Source organism: Fukomys damarensis, unplaced genomic scaffold (genome assembly GCF_012274545.1).
Source record: "Fukomys damarensis isolate Sample0158 unplaced genomic scaffold, DMR_v1.0_HiC HiC_scaffold_23, whole genome shotgun sequence".
NCBI classification, from domain to species: Eukaryota; Metazoa; Chordata; class Mammalia; order Rodentia; family Bathyergidae; genus Fukomys; species Fukomys damarensis.
In genome coordinates this window covers 34094041-34117423 of record NW_022900935.1, presented here as the reverse complement: position 1 = coordinate 34117423, position 23383 = coordinate 34094041, and the positions used below count along the sequence as shown (strand labels likewise).

Sequence of the window (23383 nt, the reverse complement as noted above, 5' to 3'; positions counted from 1 at the left end):
AAAAAAAAAAAAAAAAAAAAAAAAAAAAAAAAAAAACCAAAAGAAAGAAACAAACAGAAACATGTCTATGAAAAGAAATGTCCTCAAACTTTAAGCTTAATATTTTCCCTGTCCCAAGTGAAAGCATGTGTACCAAATCCTGGAACTTCAATCACTACTGATTATCCCAGCAGAATGATGGAGAACAAATGACCAAGGGAAGATGTGAACTTGAAATATTTACCTTCACCTCCACTCCCAATTCAAAGACTAGGGCATAAGATGAAATAGTTTTAGCTTCAATTATAAAACAATACTGTTTGCTTGTTTGTGGTTTTGTTTTTGTTTTTACTCTGAACTCACTGTGTAGCCCAGGCTGGCCTCAAACTCACAGTGCTCCTCCTGCCTGAGCCTCCCAAGTGCTGGGGTTATAGGCATGTGCCCAACTAATATCCTTGTTTATTAAAAATAACAAACTGAGTAAATAGGTGAACAAATGGAACATAAATAATTTGTTAAGGAAACAGAAGACCTTTTGTTATTTTTAAAGGATACATAGGCTTTTTCTGGTAAGAGGTTGGAGGACAGTTAAGTGCCTTTGAGTAGCTCTTGTTACTATGGGACTATCCTTAATACAGTTTTCTTCCTATTCTGAGGCTATAAATTTGCTGCTGAGTTCACAACAAAGCTGCTACTGCTGTCCTTACTGGTATCATCCGCAGCTGGGAATAGAAAAGAGTCTTCTGCTTCTGGCATTCATAGTATCATAGATATCTATAAGGATCTTTAAACTTTGTTGCCCAAGACTGGGATGAAACAAATGGCAACAGTTATTCAATGTCCTATTTGAAACAATTCCTATAATCAAATGATCCACTTGAGCGCCAAGCTAACTCCTGTGTTTCAAGATGATTTTAACCTTAGGAATTAGTATTATAGATAGCTAAGTTGGGTAGAACTGTTATAGGCAGCCAGACAGAGCTAGGCCCTCGGAGTCAGTGCGAAGGATGAGAACACATTACAACTGTGGCTGGAGGTGCATCTGTTGGAGGACAGGCCTCAAGATAAAGGTGGGATGATAGAGATGGGCAGGCCTACATACCTCCCCAGGAGATCAATATTACCTAAGTGGCTACACTTGTAACCTTATTGGTTGATCATAGTTTTTTTTAATTGGTTGATCATAGTTTTGAGTCACATTGTACCCACCTCGTGATTTTGCTCTGTAAAACTTCCTTTGAGAAGTGGGCTCATTGGCAACTCACTTTTGGGTCCCTTTCTGTCTCTCAGGAGCTATCTCTCGCAATAAAGTTTTCCTACTCTTAACCTCTGTTTTCCTTAGAATTAATTCTTCAGTTTTGGGAAACACAAACTCATCGTATCTGACATCTAGCAGGTTGGGAGTTATATTATTTCCCCTATATCATAGGACTGATCATGATCTCTTCCCTTCTTTCTTCTTTAGACTTAAATACCCATATGCTGTACTCCACATAATCAGATTTTAGTTTACTTACTGATTTGAAGTATTAGGAACCACAATGAAAATCTGTGAGCATTTTTCAGGACAATTTTTCTTCCTAAGACTTATAGAATAAAGGTTCAAGGGGCCGGGATTTAGCTCAGTGGTTCTGCCAACTGTCTCACAAGTGCAAGGTCCTGAGTTCTATCCCCACTTAAAAAAAAAACAAAAACAATCAAAACAGAATAAAGGTCCAATTGATATTTATTTGAATGGAAAAATCAATGAAACATAATTGTTAAGTAAGCATAACAGTTATACTACACTAAAAAAGATATGTAGAGAGCATTTATGTACTTAAATATACGCATGTAAAATATTTGTAAGTAGTTTTTAGATATTATTTATTTATTGGGATCTTGAAGTAGGACCTCCAAATGATATAGAAGAAATAAATGTAACTCCCTGTCTGCTAAATGTCAAATGTGTCAAGTTCGTGTTCCCCAAAAGTTGAAGAAAACATTTTTTTCCTTTTTTTTCCAGTACCAGGTATTGAACTCAGGACCTTGTGTTTGCAAGGCAGGTGCAGTGCCACTAAGCCAAATCCCCAGCCCTCAATGCACTCTAAGGAACAATGGAGGTTAGGAAAACTTTATTAAGAGAGATAGCTCCTAAGAGACAGAAGGGGCCCCAGAAGTGGGTTGCCAATGAGCCCACTTCTCAGAGGAAGTTTTATAGAGCAAAATCACGAGGTGGATAAAATATGGGTCAAAACTGTGATTAACCAATAATATTACAGTTAAAGCCACTAAGGTAATATTGATCCAGTGAGCAAGCAGGTCATGTAGCAAGTGCACATGAAAAGAACAAAGAACTTTTAAAGGAAGGGATGGGTCCAGGGGTCCAGTCCAGGATGAGTGATGTCTGTCTAGGCTTTATTGGACCAAATATTACCACTTATCCCTTGGGAAGGCATGTAGACCTGGTCATTCCATCTTTGTCTTGAGGCCTGGCCTTTAACAGATGCACCTCTGGTCACAGATGTAATGAATTTTTATCTTTTGTATTGATTCTCTTGAGGGCCTATTCCTGTCTGACTGCCTATGATATTTCTACCTAATTTAGCTGTATATAATAATATGTAGTTGTTTTTAACAAATTGCAACCCTCTCTTTGTTTTGAAACACGTCTTATTAAAGAACGAGATCTTGACCTACAGTAATAAAACAATGTGGAGCATTTTAGACCATAGAGGAATGAATCTATATGTACATCTACATAAATCTATTTGCTATACTGGCTCAATTTAATCTTTTGGGATATTTGTCTCAATACTTCATGTTTTTAGTACTGCTAACAATAAGGAGGGAATGTACATTTTAAGAACACATTATAAATGTAAATCCCAAAATGCACATACACAATTCAGATGTTCTTCTTGGAACTAAATGTATGGATGACCACCAGGACCCAGCTCCAGGCAGCTCACATGTTGGAGATATCAGAGTTATGCATCTTCATGAAGCATTCCTAAGATTACATAAATTGCCAGACAGTTTATGGACATATTTTTTGGCTTCCTCATTTAAGAATTAAAGAGCATGACTTTAGGGCCAGGGATTTAGCTCAGTGGTACTGCCGCCTGCCTTGCAAGTCCAAGGTCCCAAGTTCGATCCCTGGTACAAAAAATAATGATAATAAAATAAAATAAAGAGCATGACTTTTAGGTCAAATACTTATCAAATCATAATAGTAAATAAGAGTCTGCTAAATTATTCCCTATATAATTTGATCATTTTAACAGTAAAGTAATGTAATCACAGTATGTTTTTCCAGATGCTACTTTTACATGTATTTTTTACTAATCATGTCAGTCTACAATCTCCACATTCATTATTTCATTGAATTCCCACACAACACAGTGTATAGAAGGCTTATACTTCTCATCTTATCAAATTGTGAGTGGCTCAGGCAGAGAGGTAGCAACTTACCCAAAATTAAACAGCTGCTCAGTGACAAATCTGTAATTTAAATTGCTGATTCTAATTGCAATAGTCTTTCCATTGTGCTACTGTTTTGAAAAAAATAAGAAATACCTTCTGTGTGCCAGAAGGAATTCTAATGACTCTATAGATGTGCATAAAATCAAAGAGGGCTGAGTACCATGGTGCACACCTGTAATCCCAGAACTCTGGGAGTCTGAAACAGGAGAATTCTAAATTCAAGTCCAGTATAATTTATCAACTTAGGGAGACCTGACTCAAAATTTTAAAATTAAAAAAGGGGTGGGATGTAGCTCAGTAATAAGGCCCTGGGTTGAGTTCCCAGTACTGGAAAAAAAATAAAAAAGACTTTAATGAACATTAATAAAAACTCAAAAGACTGAAAAAACTACCTATGGACATCAGAAGGGTCCTTTGGAAAATTTTATTGTGTTGTATTTTAGATTTTAGGAAGTATATTTTATTGTAGATGACATATAGACTCAATCACTGATTCACTGTACATTTCAGGTTGTCTGCTATTGACAAGGCTCTGAATTGAATCCTTAGAAAACTAAAAAAAAAAAAAAAAAAAAACCACAACACTATCACTATCTTTATTAAATATGCAGTCTCTGAGCTCAGAAATGATGCTAATAGTGAAAGGAATAAATCAAAGCCATGTGCCAGAGATGTGATCACAGTGGTGTGAGAAATGAGCAGAGGACACGAAGAGGCAACATGATTTACACTTTTGTCTATATTGAATATTACTCATGTAGTAAAAGTAAAATTTACTTGCTGTCTGAAAGAGATTGTTAAATTCATGTAGAGAACCAATTGTATGGAAGTGGCCCTGGAGAGTCAGGCATGCATAGACCAAGTTATTTTTCTTTTCCAGTGGAATATCAGGAGAAGGAAAAGAACTGCTGAAACCCAGCAACATTCTAAAGAAGTTATGTCAACTGAGAAAGCCAGTTTTCAATTCCAATGTGCAACCTGAAGCTTTTAGGGCTGTGGGGTTACCATGTTGCACAACCTTTCACTTTAAAATTGAAAAAGATGAAGCATAGATAAATGGAGGTGTTGTCATATACTCAGTTGAAACAATGATAAAACTAATGTTCATGTCTCCAGACTCTATGCTGCCTTCACTGAGTACTGGCAATGGGAACAGGTCCAAAATCAAACTCCTAATTGCATGGCCCCAGCCCTGCTTTACTCTCATCTTTCCCTTTGCTGCCATGGCAGTGCCTCCATCCTTCTGGTTCTTCAGGCTGCAAACTTGGAGTCACCTTTGAGGTCTCTCTCTCTTTCTTCTACCACACATCAATTTTTTCACCACATCCCATTGGCTTTACCTTCAAGATGTATAACTGACCACTCTCAATGCCTTCTCTGCCTCTACCACTGGCACCTTAATTCAGCACACAGCCACCTTTCTTCTGCATGACTGCAGTCAGCTCTAAAGTATATCTGGGTCTACTTCAGCCTTTGCCACCAGTTCAGCTAATTTTCCCCCCAGTACTGGGGAATCAAATTTAGGACCTTGCACTTGAAAGGCACCCTGTTCAGTTTAAAAACCATTCAAATGGGGCCAGGGATTTAGCTCAGTGGTTCTGGCACCTGCTTTGCAAGTGCAAGGACCCGAGTTCAATCCCCGGTACAAGAAAAACCATTCAAATGGGGCCAGGGATTTAGCTCAGTGGTTCTGGCACCTGCTTTGCAAGTGCAAGGACCCGAGTTCAATCCCCGGTACAAGAAAAACCATTCAAATGATTCTTCCAAAACAAGTCAGATCAGCATTCTGCTGACCCTGGGTCTAAAATGAACTCTCACTCTGCTCAGGGAAAGGGCCCAAAGTCCCTTTGGTGGCACAGATGTTTACAGTAGCATTATTCATAATAGCCAAGAAATAGAAACAGCCTGAATGTCACCATATGAATGTATAAATAGGTGTTGTATTCATTCAAAGGAATAATTTAGAAAAAAGGACTGAAGTACTGATGGGTGTTATAGCTTAGATAAACCTGAAAACACACTATCCAAAATCACAAAGGCGGTCACAAAAGGCCACATACATATGACTCCATTTATAGGAAATGTCCAGAATAGGCAAATCCATGGAGAGAAAAAGTATATTATCGATTATAGGACTGGAAGGGTAGGAGAGAATAGGGAGTAACTCCTAATGCACACTGGGACTGGACTATGGAGGATGAAAATGTCCTAAATTTGATTACGATGATGGAACACATCTCTGGGGATTTACTAAATTCACAGAAGTATGTGTTGTAAAGGAGTCTACTTTGTGGTCTATTATTACACTTCTGTGAATTACAAATCTGTTTTTAAGAAAGAGAGTTGAGTAACAGGAGATGGGGGGAGAGGAATTTAAAAAAGGGAGCATATATGAAGGCCTCAAATTGTGAAGGAATTTAGTGTGTGCAAGGAACACAGAGAGGGCCAATACCCCTCAAGTTTATCCTTCTTTATGCCAAAATAGTATTCCATTGTATTAAAATTTTTTCTTCATCCATCTGTTGATGGGCATTTGGGGACTTTCCAAATTTGGCTATTACAAATCATGTTGCTATAAATGTGTATGTATCACTGTGGTATGATGCTATTCATTCTTTAAGGAAGAAACCCAGAAGGAGAATACCTGGGTCAAATGAACCTCTAGTTTTAATTTTTTGAGAATCTCCACATTGATTTCCACAGTGGTTGTATTGGAAACATCTAAATTAGTTAAACTATTATAGGCAGTCAGACAGGGCAGGGCCCTGTCAAGAGAGTTAGTGCAGAAGAACGTATTACAACTGTGGCTGGATGTGCCTTCCACGTCAAGACCAAGAGAAATGACAACACTCCCATACTTCTGCCAGGGATGAACAGCAGTGATTGGTATTTTAAATAGGCATTGATAACGTTTGGTGGGGACCAAAGCCTCCCTAGTCCATTCTTTCCCAGAAAATCCTTACCCATTCCATGTACGCTTGTTACGTGACTTGCTTCCCCATTGAACTCCATTTAATCAATATTACCTAAGTGACTCTCCTTGTAATCTTATTGGGTGACTATAGTTTTGTAGCACCTTATATCTGCCTTGCCTAGTGGTTTTGCTCTGTAAAACTTCCTTGAGAAGTGGAGTCCACAGGGAATCCACTTTCCAGGTGTCCCCTCCTGTCCCTCTCAGGTAGGTGCTGTACCTCTCCCTCCCAAAAAATATTCCTTCTCTTAACCTCTGTTGTTCCTAGAATTCATTCTTCAATTTTAGAGAACATGAACTCAGCATTTTGGACACCTAACAGTTTGAGAATTATAATATTTCTCTCATATTACTTGGATTATTTGGAGGTCCTATATCATCCCTATATCACATGGCCTCTATCAGTTGCACCAGGCTACACTTCTACCAAGGGTGGAGAAGGATTCCTTTTCCCCACAGCCCCACCAGCATTTGTTATTGGTTGATTTCTTGATAACAGCCATTCTTTCTGGAGTGAGAATCTCAGCTTTGTTTTAATTTGCATCTCTCCAATGACCAGTGATGTTGAACATTTTTTCATATATTTATTTGCTGTTTCTACTTCTTCACCTGAGAAGTGTCTATTCATTTCAGTTGCCCATTTTTGAATTGGGTCTTCAGATTTGGGGAGGGGTCTGACTTTACTGAGTTTTTTAGATATTCTAGATATTAGTCCTTTGAGGAATAGTTGGCAGAAATTTTTTCCCACACTGTGGGTTGTCTCTTCACTCTACTGGTGGTTTCTTTAACTGTGCAAAAGCTTACTAATACAGTGAGATCCCAGTTGTTGATTATTTGTGATATTTCCTGCGTGATTGGGGTTTTGATCATAAAGTCTTTGTCTACACCAATGTCTTCAAGAATTCTACCTCTTCCATCTTTCAGAAGATTTAGTGTTTCTGTTTTAATATTTAGGTCTTTGATCCATTTTTATTTTAATTTAGTTCATAGTCAAAGATATGGGTCAGGGTTTAAATCTTCAGCAAGAGGAAAGGCAGTTTGTCCAGCACCACTTATTAAAGAGGCTATCTTTGGGCCAGGGATTTACCTCAGTGGTTCCAGCGCCTGCCTTGTAAGCACAAGGACTGCAGTTCGATCCCCGGTACCCTCCCTCCAAAAAAAACCAGGCTATCTTTCTTTCAGTGGAGGTGTTTGGCTCCTTTGTCAAAGATAAGGTGGCTGAGTGTGTCTGGAGTTGTTCCTGCATCTTCTAATCTGTTCCACTGATCCTCAGGTCTGTTTTATACCAGTACCATGATTTTTTTGTTTGTTTATTTTTTTATCACAGTAGTTTTGTAGCATAATTTCGAGTCAGGGATTGTGATGCCCCCTACCTTGCATTTGCTACCTGGAATTGTTTTTGCTATTCTAGGTCTCTTCTGATTCCAAATGAATTTTAGGAATGTTTTCTCTAATTCTGTGGTATACTATGGTATTTTTATCAGGATTGCATTAAATCTGTATAAAAATTTGGAAATATGGCCATTTTCATTATATTGGTTCTTCCTACTCAAGAATAAGGGATATCTTTCAATTTTCTGATATCCACTTCAATCTCTTTTTTTTGAAGTACTATAGTTTTCAATGTAAAGGTCTTTTTCTTCCTTCATCAGATTGATTCCTAGATATTTCTTTTTTTGCAGGGGTTTCATTGTGAAAGGTGTTGTTTCCCTAATTACTCTCTTGGTGAATTTATTATTTGTGTGCAGAAATGCTATTGATTTTTGAGTGCTGACTTTGTATCCAGCTAACCTCCTGAACTGGACTATTAAATCTAGAAGTCTTTCGGTGGAGTTTTTGGGGTCTTCTATGTGGAGTATCCTTTCATCCACAAATAATACTTTAACTTCTTCCTTTCCTACCCTTATTCCTTTTATTTCCTTCTCTTGTCTAATTGCTCTGGCTCATGTTTCCAGAACTATATTGAATAATAGTGGTGATAGTGGACATCCTTGTCTTGTTCCTGATTTTAGAGTGAAAGCTTTCAGTTTTTGTCCCTTTAGTGTGATGTTAGCTATTGGTTTGCCATAGATGGCTTTTATCAGATTGAAAGACCATCTATTCCAATTTTCTGTAGAGTTTTTATCATGAATGGAGGTTGGACTTTGTCAAATGCATTCTCTGCATCTGTTGAGAGGATCATATGGCATTTGTCCTTGGCTATACTAATGTGATATGTTACATTTATTGATTTGCATATATTGAGCTGTCCCTGCATCCCTGGGATGAATCCTACTTGCTCATGGTGTATAAATCTTTATGATTTGCTGCATCCTGTTTGCCAGTGTCTTATTGAAGGTTTTTGCATCTATGCTCATTAGGGATTTTTGGCCTATAGTTCTTTTTTGTTTGGATCCTTCTCTAGTTTGGTATCAGAATAATACTTGATTCCAGGAATAAGTTTGGGAGTATTGCCTTCCTTTCCAGTTCATTAAAGAAATTGAGGAGTAGTGGCATTAGTTCTTCTCTATATTTATTGTAGAATTCAGTGGTGAATCAACCAGGGCCTGAGCTTTGTTCGGAGGATCTTAAGTACATCTTTAATTTCATTGACTTATATTGGTTATTTATAATTTTTATATCTTTGTTATTCAGCTTTAGTAATTCACATGCATCTAAGAATCTGTCCAGTTCTTCTGTGTTTTCTATCTTATTAGAATATAGATTCTCAAAGTAGGTATTCATGGTCTTCTGGATTTCTGCAGGGTCTGTTGTGATTTCACCCTTTTCATTCCTAATTGAATGAATTTGAGTCCTTTTGTTTTCTTGAGATGAAGGTCACTAACGGTTTGTCAATTTTATTTAATTTTTCAAAGAAAAATTGATTCATTGATCCTTTGTATTGTTTTCTTAATCTCAATTGCATTAATTTCTGTTCTGACCTTTATAATTTCCTCCCTCATTTGAGCTTTTGCCTTGACTTGTCCTTCTTTTTCTGGAAGCTTGAGGTTCAACATCAGGCTATTTATTTGAGCTCAGTCTATTTTTCTAATATGGGAATTCAACACTGTAAATTTCCCTTTTATTTTATCTATTTATTTATTTATTTTTGGTAGCAAGGATTGAACTTGGGGCCTTGCGCTTATGATGAAGGTGGTGGAACCATTGAGCTAAATCCCCAGCCTTATAAATTTCCCTTTTAGGACTGCTTTCATTGTGTCCCATAGATGCAGTATGTTGTTTTGGCATTATCATTTTATCATAGAAACTCTAATTTCTTCTTTAATTTCATCTGTAACCCACTGGTTGTTGAGGAGGGTACTATTAAATTTCCATGTGTTTATGCAGTTTTTTGTGGTTTCTTTTGTGATTGATTTCCAATTTCATTGAACTATGCTCTGATAATATGCATGGAATAATTTCAATTCCTTTGCACTTAAGCATATTCTATGAGCTAGTACATAACCTACTTTGTAGAATATCCCTCATGCCACTGAGAAGAATTTGTATTTTACACTTGATCTTAGCCAAAAGGCCGAAAAGTGATAAGAATTTTTATTTTGATGCTGTGGCATGGAACACTCTTCTACTTACTAAGTTCATTTGTTCAAAAGTTTGGTTCAGTTCTGATATTTCTTTGTTGATTTTTTGTCTAGTTAATCTATTTGTGACAGGGGGTATTGAGGTTCCCCATTACAGTTGTATTAGTGCTTATTTGATTTTTCATGTCTATTAATTTTTAAATACAATTTGGTGTCATGAAAAGACAAGAATATACAATTTTAAAAAAGAAAGAACAGAAAAAATGTGTGATTTCAAGCCTGTGGTTATCTTCTGGGATCTACAGTTCTGTGGTAGTGTCCACTTCAGGGCTATCTCTGCTATTGCTGGTAGATAAAGGAGGCAGACAGAGCCCCAATCCATTCTGTGTGATCCCAGTAAGCCTGCAGTAGGATTAGGGTGGGGAACTGATTCAACTCTGCAGAAGTTCAGGCTAATCCTGGTCTCTGTGAGTCTGTGACATGAGTTGTTCATACCATGATACTATGGGAGTTTCCTACCAGCTTGAGCTCAGTTCCATGATTCTGGGCACCTCCCAGGGATGCACTTTACCCAAACACTGGGAACCCTGAGATGAAACAAACTCAGGGCTACTCTGAGTCCTGGGTTCAGCTGGTCCCAGCCAAAATGCAGCCAGTTAATCACTCCTGCCTGGGAGCATTTGAACTTGGATCACTCACCAGCTGCTGCAGCTTACAGCATCCACTGCTCCACTCCACTAGTGCATGTCTCCATGGAGGCCTCCAGATTACCCTGCCATCACCACACCTGTAGGCTTGAGGCTCTTCTTTTACACAGTGAACCAGAAGTCAGGGAGAATGCAGTTTGACACTTCCCTCTTCTTTGCCTTGAAGTCTGTCCCCTCGCTCTCCCTGTGGGTTTTGGTTTTCCCACAAGAAATTTCCTGGGTCTCAGGGATCCATCTTCCTCCTTCTTCTCTTCCCCAAATTGCTATATGCCATTGTCTGATCTCCCAATCTCAGAGAGGCTGGTTTGCCACTGCTCAATGCTTCATCATAATCTTGAAGTGCAGAATTTCAGATTTATCAAGTATCCCAAAGCAAGATTTGAAGGGGTTTTAAGCAAGTGATATAATCAAATTTCCATTTTTAAAAAGTTACTCCATCTGGCTGGGGTATGGAGAATGAAAAGTGGTCAAGTGTAGATATAGAACAATGAAAGTATTTCAGTGGACTGGGAGGATAGATAACTGAAGTCAAGTCAGAGGTGGAGATGGACTTCTGGATCCACTGGAGAGGGAAGACATCTTAGTTACTTTCTCATTGCTGAGACAAAATACCCAATATCCAAAGTGAAAGGAGGAAAGATTTATTTGGTTCACAGTTTGTAGAAGTTTCAGTCCATAATCAGTTGGCTCCAACGCATGATCACATGGCAGAAAGCATGGCAGTGGAGAAACTGTTCACTGCACAAGATAGTAAAGCAAGCAGGGGACAACCACAGTTCTTTCTATCTTTTGTATCTTATCTAGGCTACTTAGGGCAGGTAGTATTCATACCCTTAATCCTAGTGCCCTTGGTCCTAGCATTGAACCATGAATCAATCCTGGCATCACACTCTAGATCCAGCCACCTCTGAAAAAGCCCCACATATGTCTGCATGAGATTTGGGAGGGAGGTCTAGATACAAGCCATAACACCAGTTATAAGTGGTAGCTAATATTCTCATTTTGCAGTGTTGACATAAAGAGATGAGATAATGCAAATAAGTACTAGATAGTATTAAATACTCAAAGAATGTTACTAAAGAAAGTGTTCTTGTTGTTCTAATAAACAATATATTGATTTAAACATTTTACTTTTATTCAGATTAGGTTAACCTGGATAGTTTCTCAGTATGGGGAAGCCTAGCAGTGAGAGATGGGTGATAAAGGCCAGTGAACATTGCTGGAGGAAGAGATGAGGTAGAAAGAACATCTAAGGGAGAGGTGCAACCCACATTAGAGAGACAGAATGTAATCAGCAATTCGACATTCAGGACAGATAGTGCAGCAGACTGCATAGCTCCTGAGAAAAATAGGGCAGTGACGTTGGGTGACAAAACCCCACTGCTATAATTTTAACCTAAGGGACAACCAAGAAATGGGGACATGAGTTTGAGCCCATGTAAAGGTAACATGAGCTTTTTGTGGGCACCATACCTACTAGTCCTTCAATCGCCCATGCACTCATTCATTTTCTAATATATTCAACAAGTATTCACTGAGTGCCAGGCAGTAGGGACACAGAAGCTGGTAAAGGGACAGACATAGCATGTGGTAGAGTTTGATATGGAGGGAGGGGCAGGAAAAGCTAGTCACATGTGTGGGTTCAGATAAATGCTATGATCAAAATGAAGCAAGGGCCTCAGCAAGTGAAGACATTAGTGCACAAGACTAGGCGAGGGCACATTCCCAGACAGCAGCATTCAGGGAGAGCTTTGCTGCACTGTCATTCTGTGCCTCACTTTCCCATCCTCCAAAACTTAAGGAAATGAGAAGGAAAAGTTTCTATTGCACCCAGGAAGATAATGTATTTACTAATTCAATGTATTATTTCCTGGGGCTACTGTAACAAATGCCATAAATGAGGTGGCTTAGGACAACAGAAATATATTATACTTCTAGAGGCAAAAAGTCCAATACCCACAGGGCCATATTCCTTTGGAGTCTAATGGGGAGAACTGTTTTTTGCCTCTTCCACTGGTGGCTGCCTCTGCTTTTCTGGCCATCTTACCTGAATCCTTACCTCTGTCTTCTTTTCATCTATCCCTTACAAGGCCACTTGTCTTTGGATTTGGGGCCCACCTGGATAATCTAGGATGGCCTCACCGAAAGATCTTTAATTGGAATATGTGGGCAAAGACTCTGTCCATTAGGTTCTGGCCATTAGGACATGGACATATCTTTTTGGTGGGAGAGGGCTACCACTCAATCCATTATACCCAAGAAAGTATCTTGTTTTCCTTTGTCTTTGTTATGGACTTTCCCACATTATTCATCTTTTTGTTTTGCAAGTTGGAGTGTTGTCTTTTAGAAGCGTGTGTGCCTGGACGTGTAGTCACTGTTGTTGTTGCTGCTGCTTGGAGTCAGTAAATGCATAGAATTCAGCAGGGCAGATGAGTAAAACTTATCTGAGGTAGAGAGGGTCACATGGCCGCAGCCATGATGGTGGCCTGAGAACAATGGGATGCTGACATCTATCTTGGAGTTGTGATTGCTAAATAGATTAAATTTCTGGAATGATTATTAACACTCTGTTGGTCAAATGTCATATAGATAAATGTAAACAATATTAATAATCTGAAAAATTGAAATAGTCTTTTATTTGTTCCCTTTCCTAACCTTACCATACATAGCTAAGTTGCCTTTCTTATTCACACTTTCACCCCCACATTTTGTACTTTTTATAGTTTAAGTCTTTATTGTGGTATAACATATGTGCAAAAGGTGCAAAAGCTTCAAGCTCAGGTATCAGTCATACACTATTAATCTTTACATATATGTGCACCCAGGTAGCCACCATGGAAATCAAGTACCCAGAAGGCTCCTCACACTGCTTCCCAGTTAGTTGCCTCCTTCTCCAAACCAACTACACTTCTGAGCCATATCACTATAGACTAATTGTTCATTTAACTTCTTATAAAACAACATAGTATGCTGTTACATTTTTGAATCTCGAAAATCCCACAAAGACCATGAGATGAAGGCTTAGTTGCCAGCCTGTGACACTTTAGGAAGGTAGTGAAGTTTTTAGGAGATGGAGTAGGGCTCAGTGGAAAAGATTAGGTCACTGGGGCCCCTGAGGAGGCTGTTGGAGCTCTGGCTCCTTGCTCTCTCTTTTTGGTTCCCAGTCTCTGTGAGGTGGACAGGCCTCCTCACCATCCATTCTCTGCTGTGATGTTCTGCTTTGCTACAGGCCTGAAGGCAGCAGAACCAAGCAGCTGTGCCACAAAATCTCTGACACTGTAAGCCAAAATAAACCTTTCTGCCTTTTCAGTTGTTTAACTCAGGAATTTTGTCACAATGACAGATAGTGGACTAATACATATTTTTTTTTAACGGTTCTTTTTTTTTTCAGTATTATGTCTGGGAGATTCATCCAAGCTCTTCTGGGGATCTGTATGTAAGTCCTTTCACTCCTGTATATTATTCTACTATATGATATATCATGATTTATCTAGTCATGTAGTTTGTGTGGTTTCATTTCTGAGCTATCAGGAGTAAAACTCCTCTGGATCTACTTTCGCATGTCTTTCAGTGGGAGAGGCGCTGTTGTGCCACTTCTCATGTATACTATCCCAGAGTCTTCCTAAGTAGCTCTTTCAGTTTTCATTATAGCTGCTTCATGTTCTCACCACTTCCATACTGTCAGGCTTTTAAATCTGAACTATTCTGGTGGGTACACAGTAGTATTTCATTGTAACTTGTTTTGAGGCAGAGTATTGTTTATGTAGCTCAGGCTGGCCATAAAAATCACTATGTATCTTTTGATGGGGGAGTGTTCCATTCAATCCAGCTATACTCCTGGCTATCTTTCTGAAAGAGTTAAAGAGTTAAAGCGAGGCCAGGTATTTGGCTCAGTGGTGCCACCGCCTGCCTCACAAAAGCAAGGGCCCGAGTTCAATCCCTCATACCAAAAAGAAAAAAAAAAAGAGTTAAAGTGATACATTCATATAGCAGAACTCATAATGGCTAAATATTGGAAGCAGTCTATTTATTAATTAATAAATGAATAAAGAAATGTGGTATATATACATAATGGAATATTATTATGGTATATATACATATCTGTATTATGAAGTACAGCCATAAAAAGGAAAAATTTTAGTCCTTTGAAGGAAAATTTCATATTTTGAGATGATAATCTAAGCAAAATAAATTAGAAAGAAATTTAAATATTGCATAGTTTATCATATAAGAGAAACACAAAATATAAATACTTTAAAGAGTTAAATAAAAGATAGGTTATAGGAAACAGGAGGTAGACTTTTGCAGATGGGAAGGGGAACTAGGGATTCAGGGAGAGGGAAAGGAGGAAGGGAGAGGAAAGGGGAAATAAAAAGGACTAAGACATGATATGTATATGCACCAGCTCCCCACAATGAATGTATTCATTGTGTATCACAAACATGTGCTAATTAAAATAAATTCACTGTGTAGCCTAAGCTGGCCTAGAAGTCATGGTCCTCCTGCCTCAGCCTCTAAGTTCTGGGATTATTGGTGTATGCTACCAAGTCAGGCTTTTCACTGTGGTGATAAGTGGTATTTCCCTAAGACTAGTGGTGAGCACTGTGTCAAACACTTATGCACTATTTGGGCATCCTCTTTTATCAAGTGCCCGTTTGGGGTTGTCTTTTTCCTTTAGATTTACAGGGGCTCTTTTTACATTGTAAATACAAGTTTTCTCTGTGGAGTAATATTGTCCCAGTCTGTAACTTGTGTTTTTATTCTCTTAATTATACATTTTACAGGTTAGTGACATTTTTCTATAAAGAGGCAAAGAGTAAATATTTTAGGCCTTTTAGGTCAGATAGTCTCTTCCAACTACTTGACTATGCCATTGTGGTACAAAGGCAGTAAGAAAAGCATTGTTAAGCTGTTAAGTGAGTAGGTTTAACTGTGGCCAATTACCTGTATCTATGGACATTGCAATTTGAACATCACATACATTTCACATACCTTGAAATAGTTTTCTTTTGATTTTTTCAACCATGTAGAAATGTAAAAACTATTCTTAGCTTATGAGCTATACAAAGACACAGACTGTATTTGGTTCAGAGTCCATATATTGGCAAGCTCTGGTACATTTTTACACTTGATCTTAGCCAAAAGGTCAAGAAGTGGTTCTCTGGTATAATTTTACAAGTTATTAATTTTAATGAATTCCAATTTATTAATCTCTTCTTTTCATCAATGCTTTTTATTCCTATATAAGAAATCTCTACCTATTGCAAAGTCATGAATATATTCTCCCTCCACTAGATTCTAATGGGTTTATTTTATCACTTGTCTTTGTCTATGATCCACCTGCAATTAAGGTTTGTGTATGATGTGAAGCAGAGGTTTTATACTTTTGTTTTTGTTGTACTCGATGTTGTGTTTGTGTGTGTGTGTGTGTGTGTTACTGGGAACAAAACCTAGGTCCTGGCACATGCTAAGCAAGTGCTGTACCACTGAGTGATTTCTCCTCATCCCATTTTACTTTATTTTGAGACAGTGTCCCACTAAGTTACCCAGGTTGGCCTTCAACTTGTGATTCTCCTGTCTCAGACTTCCAAGTAGCTCAGATTACAAATGTGCACCACACTATCCTTCTCCTTTTTGAGCGTCAGTATACAACTCTGATTTATCTGCTCCACCTGACACCTGTATTAAACTCACAAATCTCTTCTAGTCATTTCCTCAACCACTCCTTTGTGAAACCTTATGATGGACCATGCTAAGCATATGTTTTGGTTTGCATCTGAAGAAAATTATAGTCCTTTTAAAGAAAAACAGTTAAACCTTTATGATAAAATATAATCAGTGACATGAAAATACAAGTTTTTGCTTAAATATTTTTGCCCTTACTAAAAATGAGTTATTTGTTTTGTTTTTGTTTTTGTTTTTGTTTTTTTTGAGTCAGGATCTCACTATGTAGTTGAGACTGACCTGGAATTCACTGTGCAGCCCAGGCTGGTCTTGAACTCACAGTGATCCTCCTGCCTCAGCCTCCTGAGTGCTGGGATTACAGGCATGTGCCACCATGACCAGTTTAAAAATGCGTTATTGTGCTGGGGATTTAGCTCAGTGGCACCTTGTCTGCCTCACTATTGTAATAAAAGAGTAATAATAATAATATAATAATAATAATAACACCAAAATGAGTTACTTGTTAAATGGAAAAAGAAATCATAACTTTTAATTCAGTTATCTCTAGGACCTAACATGAATCTTAGCATAGAAAAGGTTCTATGAAAAGTTGATGAATGATTAAATGAGGAATAAATGCACGCACACATATATAATGAAAAAATATATAACTATGAATGCAATGAAAGTGTATTTAGTATGTGTATACATATGAATTAATTGAATAAATAAATATGTGTATAGAGTCACAAAACTAAAAAAAAAACTTTTGCAATCAGTAATCTTACTCCTACATAGCTTAGAGGACAAAGTTTGTCAGCCTTAATTAATGATTAAAATCTTGATGTCCGTAATCAGATTACCTGGGTTCAATTCTGGGCCCCATAACTTCGCAGCTGAAAAATCTTCAATCAGCTTCTTAACTTCCCAGGCTCCAGGTACCACAGCCACAGAAGGGGGAACCTTCCTTATCCACTGTTCAAAATACTAAATCCTTGAGGGTCCATGAGGACTCTAGGTTTTGCTTACTCCTGTGCCCTTAGCTCCTAGAATATTTGAAACATAGTAGAAGCTCAATAAGGATCTATTGAGTGAATTACCTATATGTAGATCATTAAAATCTAGTAAGTGTTGGGTATTATCTTACTCATGATAAAAGAATTATGATGCTCATTCCAGCATCCCTGTCCCCCAGTCACAGTACTCTCAGGAGCCAGAGTACTTTTCTACAGTGACACAAGGTGGCAGTATTAGTCCCCTTATGAGTTACATGAATTGTTTCACTAGTTTGAAAGAAACGTTCTCTGCAGCGTCTTTACTTGGAAATTTCTCCCGCAACTCTAGATTCTGATTTTTTGCTTTAACGCACCATGCAAACTATCTGAGTTATCATAAGGTCAGCTCTTGGCCACCCTGCTTTGCAGCTAAAAGTCTGCCTTCTGGTAGGAAGGTGTAAAGTTGACCTCTCTACTACTACTTACTTCTCTGTGCCTAGTAACACTGCTGCTTTGTATTTCAGCCCTCCTTTTGTATTAGTTCTCTCTTCAATATTCTTATAGCTCTCTTTGGTCTTTTTGTAATAAACCACCTTCACACATTAGAAACCCAAAGTTGTTTCAGAGACATAAGGTGCAACAATGTTGCTCCCTTCCAATCCCTAAGCAAGGACAAAGCAAAACAACAACAAAAAAACCTCTGGGGTTCTCAGTGAGGGTAATTCTACAGTGGCTCTGAGCAGCTCTGTGAATTCATTGGGCCCTCAACACCTGGTGAGCAGCTCGGTGGTAGTGGAGGAGTGTGTGGCATGAAAAGGGATCTTGCTTTAGAATGAACATGGCTGCTTCTAGCTGTCACCCCGGCACATCTCTTATCTCTTCCAGACTGTATTTCTAAAATGAGTATAATAATCTCTGCGCTACCTGGTTGGAGTTGAGATCAGTGAATGGAAATGGCATTATAAACTGTAAAGGGTATATGCTGTTTACAAAATGTGAAGCATTTCTACTCTCTACAGGGCATGAGCTAATGTTAGAATCATTGCTCTTTTATCTTCAGGGGAAAACCAGTTCCATCCAGTTTAAATGGGCTTGCCTCCATTCTCTCATCTGTAAAATGGGAATAATGATAGCAACTCCACCTATTTCAGTGAGCTGAGACAAAAAAAAAAATAGATGTGAAAGTACTTTTTAAATGAAGGTACTCTCATTTTTACAAGATTGTTAAATTTAAGCAAATGACTTCCTGACTTCACAAACAATCCTGAGGAAAACAATTATAACTAAATTGTCCTCAAAGTCAGCATCTTTGATTTACTGCTTGCAGAAAATTCAAGAAATTGAATATTTAAAAGAGATAGGAATAGGATTGGGGCTATAGCTCAATGGTAGAGCACTTACCTAGCATGTGAGAGGCCCTGGGGTCAGTCTCAGCACTACAAATATATTAGAAAAATTTAAAAAATAAAAAGGATAGAGATGCTGAAGATGATAATTGCATTTAGGAAAGGATAAATAAAATTAAATGATAAATTTGAAGTTGATACTTGTTAAATGCTTTTTGAATATCTGTATTTGTGTTAGGTGTATTGTAGAAACAGTGTTCATTTGATGCTTTGGTTATTATTTTTTGTTTTTGCAGTGCTGGGGACAGACCAGGGCCTCATACATGAAGGCAAGTTTTCCATCCCTGAGCTAGAGCAAACCTCTTCAATGACCACTTAAAATGTTAACATTCAACTAACCTATCATATACTAGGTATTTTAAGTATATTATTTCATTTTACAATTTTTTAGGCTTCCCCAGAACCAAAGAAAAATGTGAGCTCTGTTTAAAACTTGAGATAATTGAGGTTACTCAGCTTGTCTCAGGTGTAATAGAAGACCCAGGACTTTCTTAACTCCAAATCCCTGCTCCTTCTGGCTTTTTTCTCAGGAGGGTTACTGTGGGCTTCTGCATTTGGTGGTAGGATTAACTAATAATCTTAAAGTAGCAAGCCAGCAAGCTTTAGTTAGTAAATACCAGAGGTGAAATGTTATAATTCTGAAGAACCTGGATAAACAGGTACTTCTTTAATTGTAAGGGCTTAAAATATTTGGGCACTGACTTTTTGTGTATACAATTTCATGTAGAGATTCAACTAATCTTCCCTTGATTATTTCCAGAGTCAGATCATACCTTTAAAAAATAAAAAATGATTAATTATTAGATGTTAGGAGTTAAAAAGAAAAAACATTACAAGGTAAAAAGAGTTCTTAGAAGTAAAGGCCATTTAAATCTCTTGGGAGGTATCAGTTATTTGAGAATGATGTGCTGTTGTTGCTACACATAATAAGTTAATCTTAAAAGGCATTTATCCCTGCTGATGTAAAAGTTTTTACTCTGACTAGTTCAGTGAACTGCATGTCATTTTCATGTATGATTTTGGTAAGCTGTGTTTACCAGGAATTTTAATTACTTAATTACTTTGAAATGACACCATCCTAAACTATCAAGTCTGTTTCACTGCATTTCACTTTTTGGTAAGAGTATTTGACTTTAAGATTTAAAGCCAAGCAGCAGAAGAAAAGAAGAATGAAAAAAGAAAAAAAGAATTAACGCCAAGAGGCAGAAAAAGAAAAAACGAACTAAGGCCAAGAAGCCTTCAAATTTATATATCTTGTTAGGCTGTTTATTTCTGATTATTTAAAAGTGTGATATTGACACTATACTTTCTGGCTTATTCAACCCAGCTGTAAAGAGTATTTGTAGCAGTCTGTTCCCTTGAAGATATAGCCAAATAAAATATTTGTTAGAGTAGATCTGTATGGAAGAATTAACACTATCTCAGTTATGAAAAAATAGCCATCAGAGCTTATAAATGGAAGTATAAAACTCTTACTTAAACATTCATTACCGATCCCCATCTACTTTTGCAATCATAGATTTTTATCTTTCTTAATAAGTAGTTAGTTTTAATTGGAGAAACTTAAAGGAAAATGGGTTTTTAGTATTTAATCTAAACTGGCTATTTTAACCATCAACTTTTGAAGAGGCCAACAATCATAGGTGAGTTATACTATTTTAAAAGTCACCTCACAGATAAGGAAAAGCTGATAGGAAGTGCAGAGGGAGATGTCTAAAATTCATTTAGCTACCATTTCTTTGGCTTTGGATTCTACCACTCTTTCTTGAGGTATCAAAGTCAAGCCTCCCCTACAAACAGGAGTTAACAATCTTTGAGAGACAAATTATGGTCACTTGTAAAAAGCAGAATAAGACATGGCGATGATATAGGGCATATGATATAGGACTTCCAAATAGTGTAAGAGAAATATTATAACTCCCAACCTCCTAGATGTCTGAAATGCTGAGTTCATGTTCTCTAAAATTAAAGAATGAATTCTAGGAACAAAAGAGGTTAAGAGTAGGAAGAATTTGAGAAAAAGATAACTTCTGTCTAAGAAAGACAGAAGGGGGTCTGGAAAGTGGGTAGCCCGCCAACCCCACTACTTCTCAAGGGTGTTTGATTGAGCAAAGCCACCAGGTGAGACAAGTTCAAGGTGGGACAAAACTATAGTCAACTAAATATACTCACTTAGGTAATGACCCAGCTGTCATCCCCTAAGAGTACAAGATTAGTCGCTTAGGCAATATTGATTAAATGATCAAATGGAATGATCCGGGAAGGAATGGGTTAGGGAGGTTTTGGTCCTCACTGGAGGTGTTTGATGCCTATTTAGAACATCAGTCACTACTGTTTATCCTAGGGGAAGTATGTGAGTGTGGTAGTTCCTCTTTTTGTATCCCAGCCTCTAGTAAATGGGCCTCAATTGTCTTCTGTATTGACTCCCTTTCTAACTGTCTATAACATATCCAACTAACTTAGCTGTGTACAGTAGTGTCAGATGACCAACATGCATGGTCCTCTGAGAGACATTGTTGCTTAGGGACTTTTGGAGCCCTAGGAGAGAAAGCTTGCAGTTACCTTGGCTGGAATTCCAAAGACTTGGTCAGGAATTTCAAGGATGATTATAATTACAAGGGTTGGATGGGCAAGGAAAAGGCACTGGAACCCTGGATTCCTTTTAGCTTTGTTAGTTACAAGATCAGCCTTGCACTGTTTCTATTTTAATATGGAAAGTAATCTAAGAAATTTGGTTCTTTAGTTTCGCTGGAACGTACCTGCTCCTGCTAGGAAGGTGCTGTATCTGATAGGCAGCCGGACACTTATGCTCCAAAACTGCCTGGAGATGAAGTCACCTTTCTTCCAGGAGAAAACCGTGTTGCCTTTGCTTGATGGTCCCACTTCTTGTTAACCAGTCCCAGATGACTGGTTTTTGCTGACTAGAATACCAAATCAGGCCGAGGTAAGCGTTAGGAGAGTGTCATAAACAAAGTGTTGAGGACAAAGTTAATTCTGTGCAGGGATCAAGAAAGGGCAGACAGAATGTGACCTTTCCGAGGAAGCTGGAGCAGGAATAGCATTTTGCTAGCTAGGGGAGGGGTGGGAAGGGTGTGCACTAGGCACAGGGTAGGAGAGCAGGGGTGTGGGGTGTGAGAAGACTGTTCAGGAAAGGGTAAGCAGTTAATTGAGGGCTGGATATAAGGTTACTGAACCCGGAACAAGTCATTGTAATATGACCCATACCCCGTATCAACAAACTACATTTTTCTGGAAAAAGACATTTGGAAGAATTGTCCAGTTACTGTCCACTGTCTGCCCAGCTCCATGGTAGGGGCATTGGAAGGCCCTTGCCCTAGAAGTGCCCGTTCCTTATCTGGAAAATAAATAAAACAAAACAAATTTTTAAAATGTGACAGTCTCCAAAGAAGTACATTCAGTGGCTTGAACCTCGAGACCCAAAACAACCAACGGTGGGGTTGGGGTTGCACATATCTCCCAGAGGTCAGCTGGGGTAGCAGAGGGTTGGAGGGAGGGCTTGGGATTCCTGCGTCCAGCATCGGAGACGGAAGTCACACTACTTCCAACAGAGCACTTCCTCTGTGCCAGGCACAGTTCTATAGGGGTCAAAGAATTAAACCTCTGCAGAAAAACAGCTGACATCTCTAAATTGACGCGGGCCCTTACTCAGACCCAGGGGACCTGTCTCTAGGGCCCCACAGTCCCATTCGCTTCAGTATCTTATGACTCTAGCAAAGAACCCGTGAGGTGTACTTAGATCTTAACATAACTGACCGGTTCCCCTTAAAACTTGAATTTCCAGAATAATTCAACTCAAAACAAAATAAAGATTCGTAAGCTCCAAATTTGTAAATGAGGAAAGAAGCATGGTGGTATAACACTCAACTTCTACCTGACCCAAGGAGGGCCAGAAAATGTTTCTTTTATTTAAAAACATAATTTTTCCTTTCGTGACAATTTGGTCTTTCTGAACGCTAGGGGCTCCCGGATTCTCCGGTTCGAGAATAACTTTTCCTTTTAGGAGTTTTTTTTTTTTTTTTTTTTGGAAGGGGGTGGGGGAAATGTGGCCTTAATTATCCTACGTTTTAGGCAGCTTAAGAAAGGGGCTGTACTTTCGGAATCTCCTCCGAGCCAAGGAAGGAGGGCCCTCTCTCTCTCTCTCTCTCTCTCTCCTTTGCTCTTTTTAAAGGAGCTCGTGAAATAAAAGTGCGGAAAACAAACCGAGGATCTCAGCGGCAGCAGGAGGAGGAGGAGGCGGAGGTGGAGGCGTAGCTGGAGTCGGGCCGGCGCTGCGGGGCTGCAGAGTTCCCTGCTGCTCCCATTCATTAAGCGACCAGCGTCGGAGGAAGGTGGCCGGGACCCCGCGTTGCCCACTCGCTCTCGCGGACAGACGCCCGCCAGCCCCTCGCGTCCCGGGCAGCAGCGCGCCGCAAAAGTTTCTGCTCGGGGTCCGAAGCTCTTCCCCTTGGACTTTCGAACGATCTGGGGTGGAGAGAGGAGAGAGGCGCCCAGCGGGGAGCAGAAGACAGCGCCGGCTGCAGCTTTACGCAGGCGGCCGGAGTGTGCGGCTGCTGTCGCGGGCGGAGGCAAGGGCCGCAGCCAGCGCCATGCAAAACTACAAGTACGACAAGGCGATCGTGCCCGAGAGTAAGAACGGCGGCGGCCCAGCGCTCAG

At 38.9% G+C, this 23383-nt stretch overlaps 1 protein-coding gene and 1 long non-coding RNA gene across 3 annotated transcripts in view; both read left to right on the top strand.

The window, feature by feature from the left end:
* The window catches only part of Plpp3 (phospholipid phosphatase 3), a 115890-nt gene that overhangs the window by 17998 nt on the left and 74509 nt on the right, over positions 1-23383 (top strand). The window contains exon 2 of one of the 2 annotated variants that reach the window (XM_010603638.2): positions 14035-14079. The exons of the other annotated variant lie outside the window; for it this stretch is intronic. Coding sequence (XP_010601940.1) covers positions 14035-14079 — 45 coding nt within the window. The remainder of the gene's footprint in view (positions 1-14034; positions 14080-23383) is intronic. 2 annotated transcript variants of the gene reach the window in all.
* On the top strand, positions 20709-23356 carry LOC117287356. Its single transcript, XR_004518641.1, has 2 exons — positions 20709-21652; positions 22898-23356. It is a non-coding gene; the product is annotated as an uncharacterized LOC117287356 (long non-coding RNA).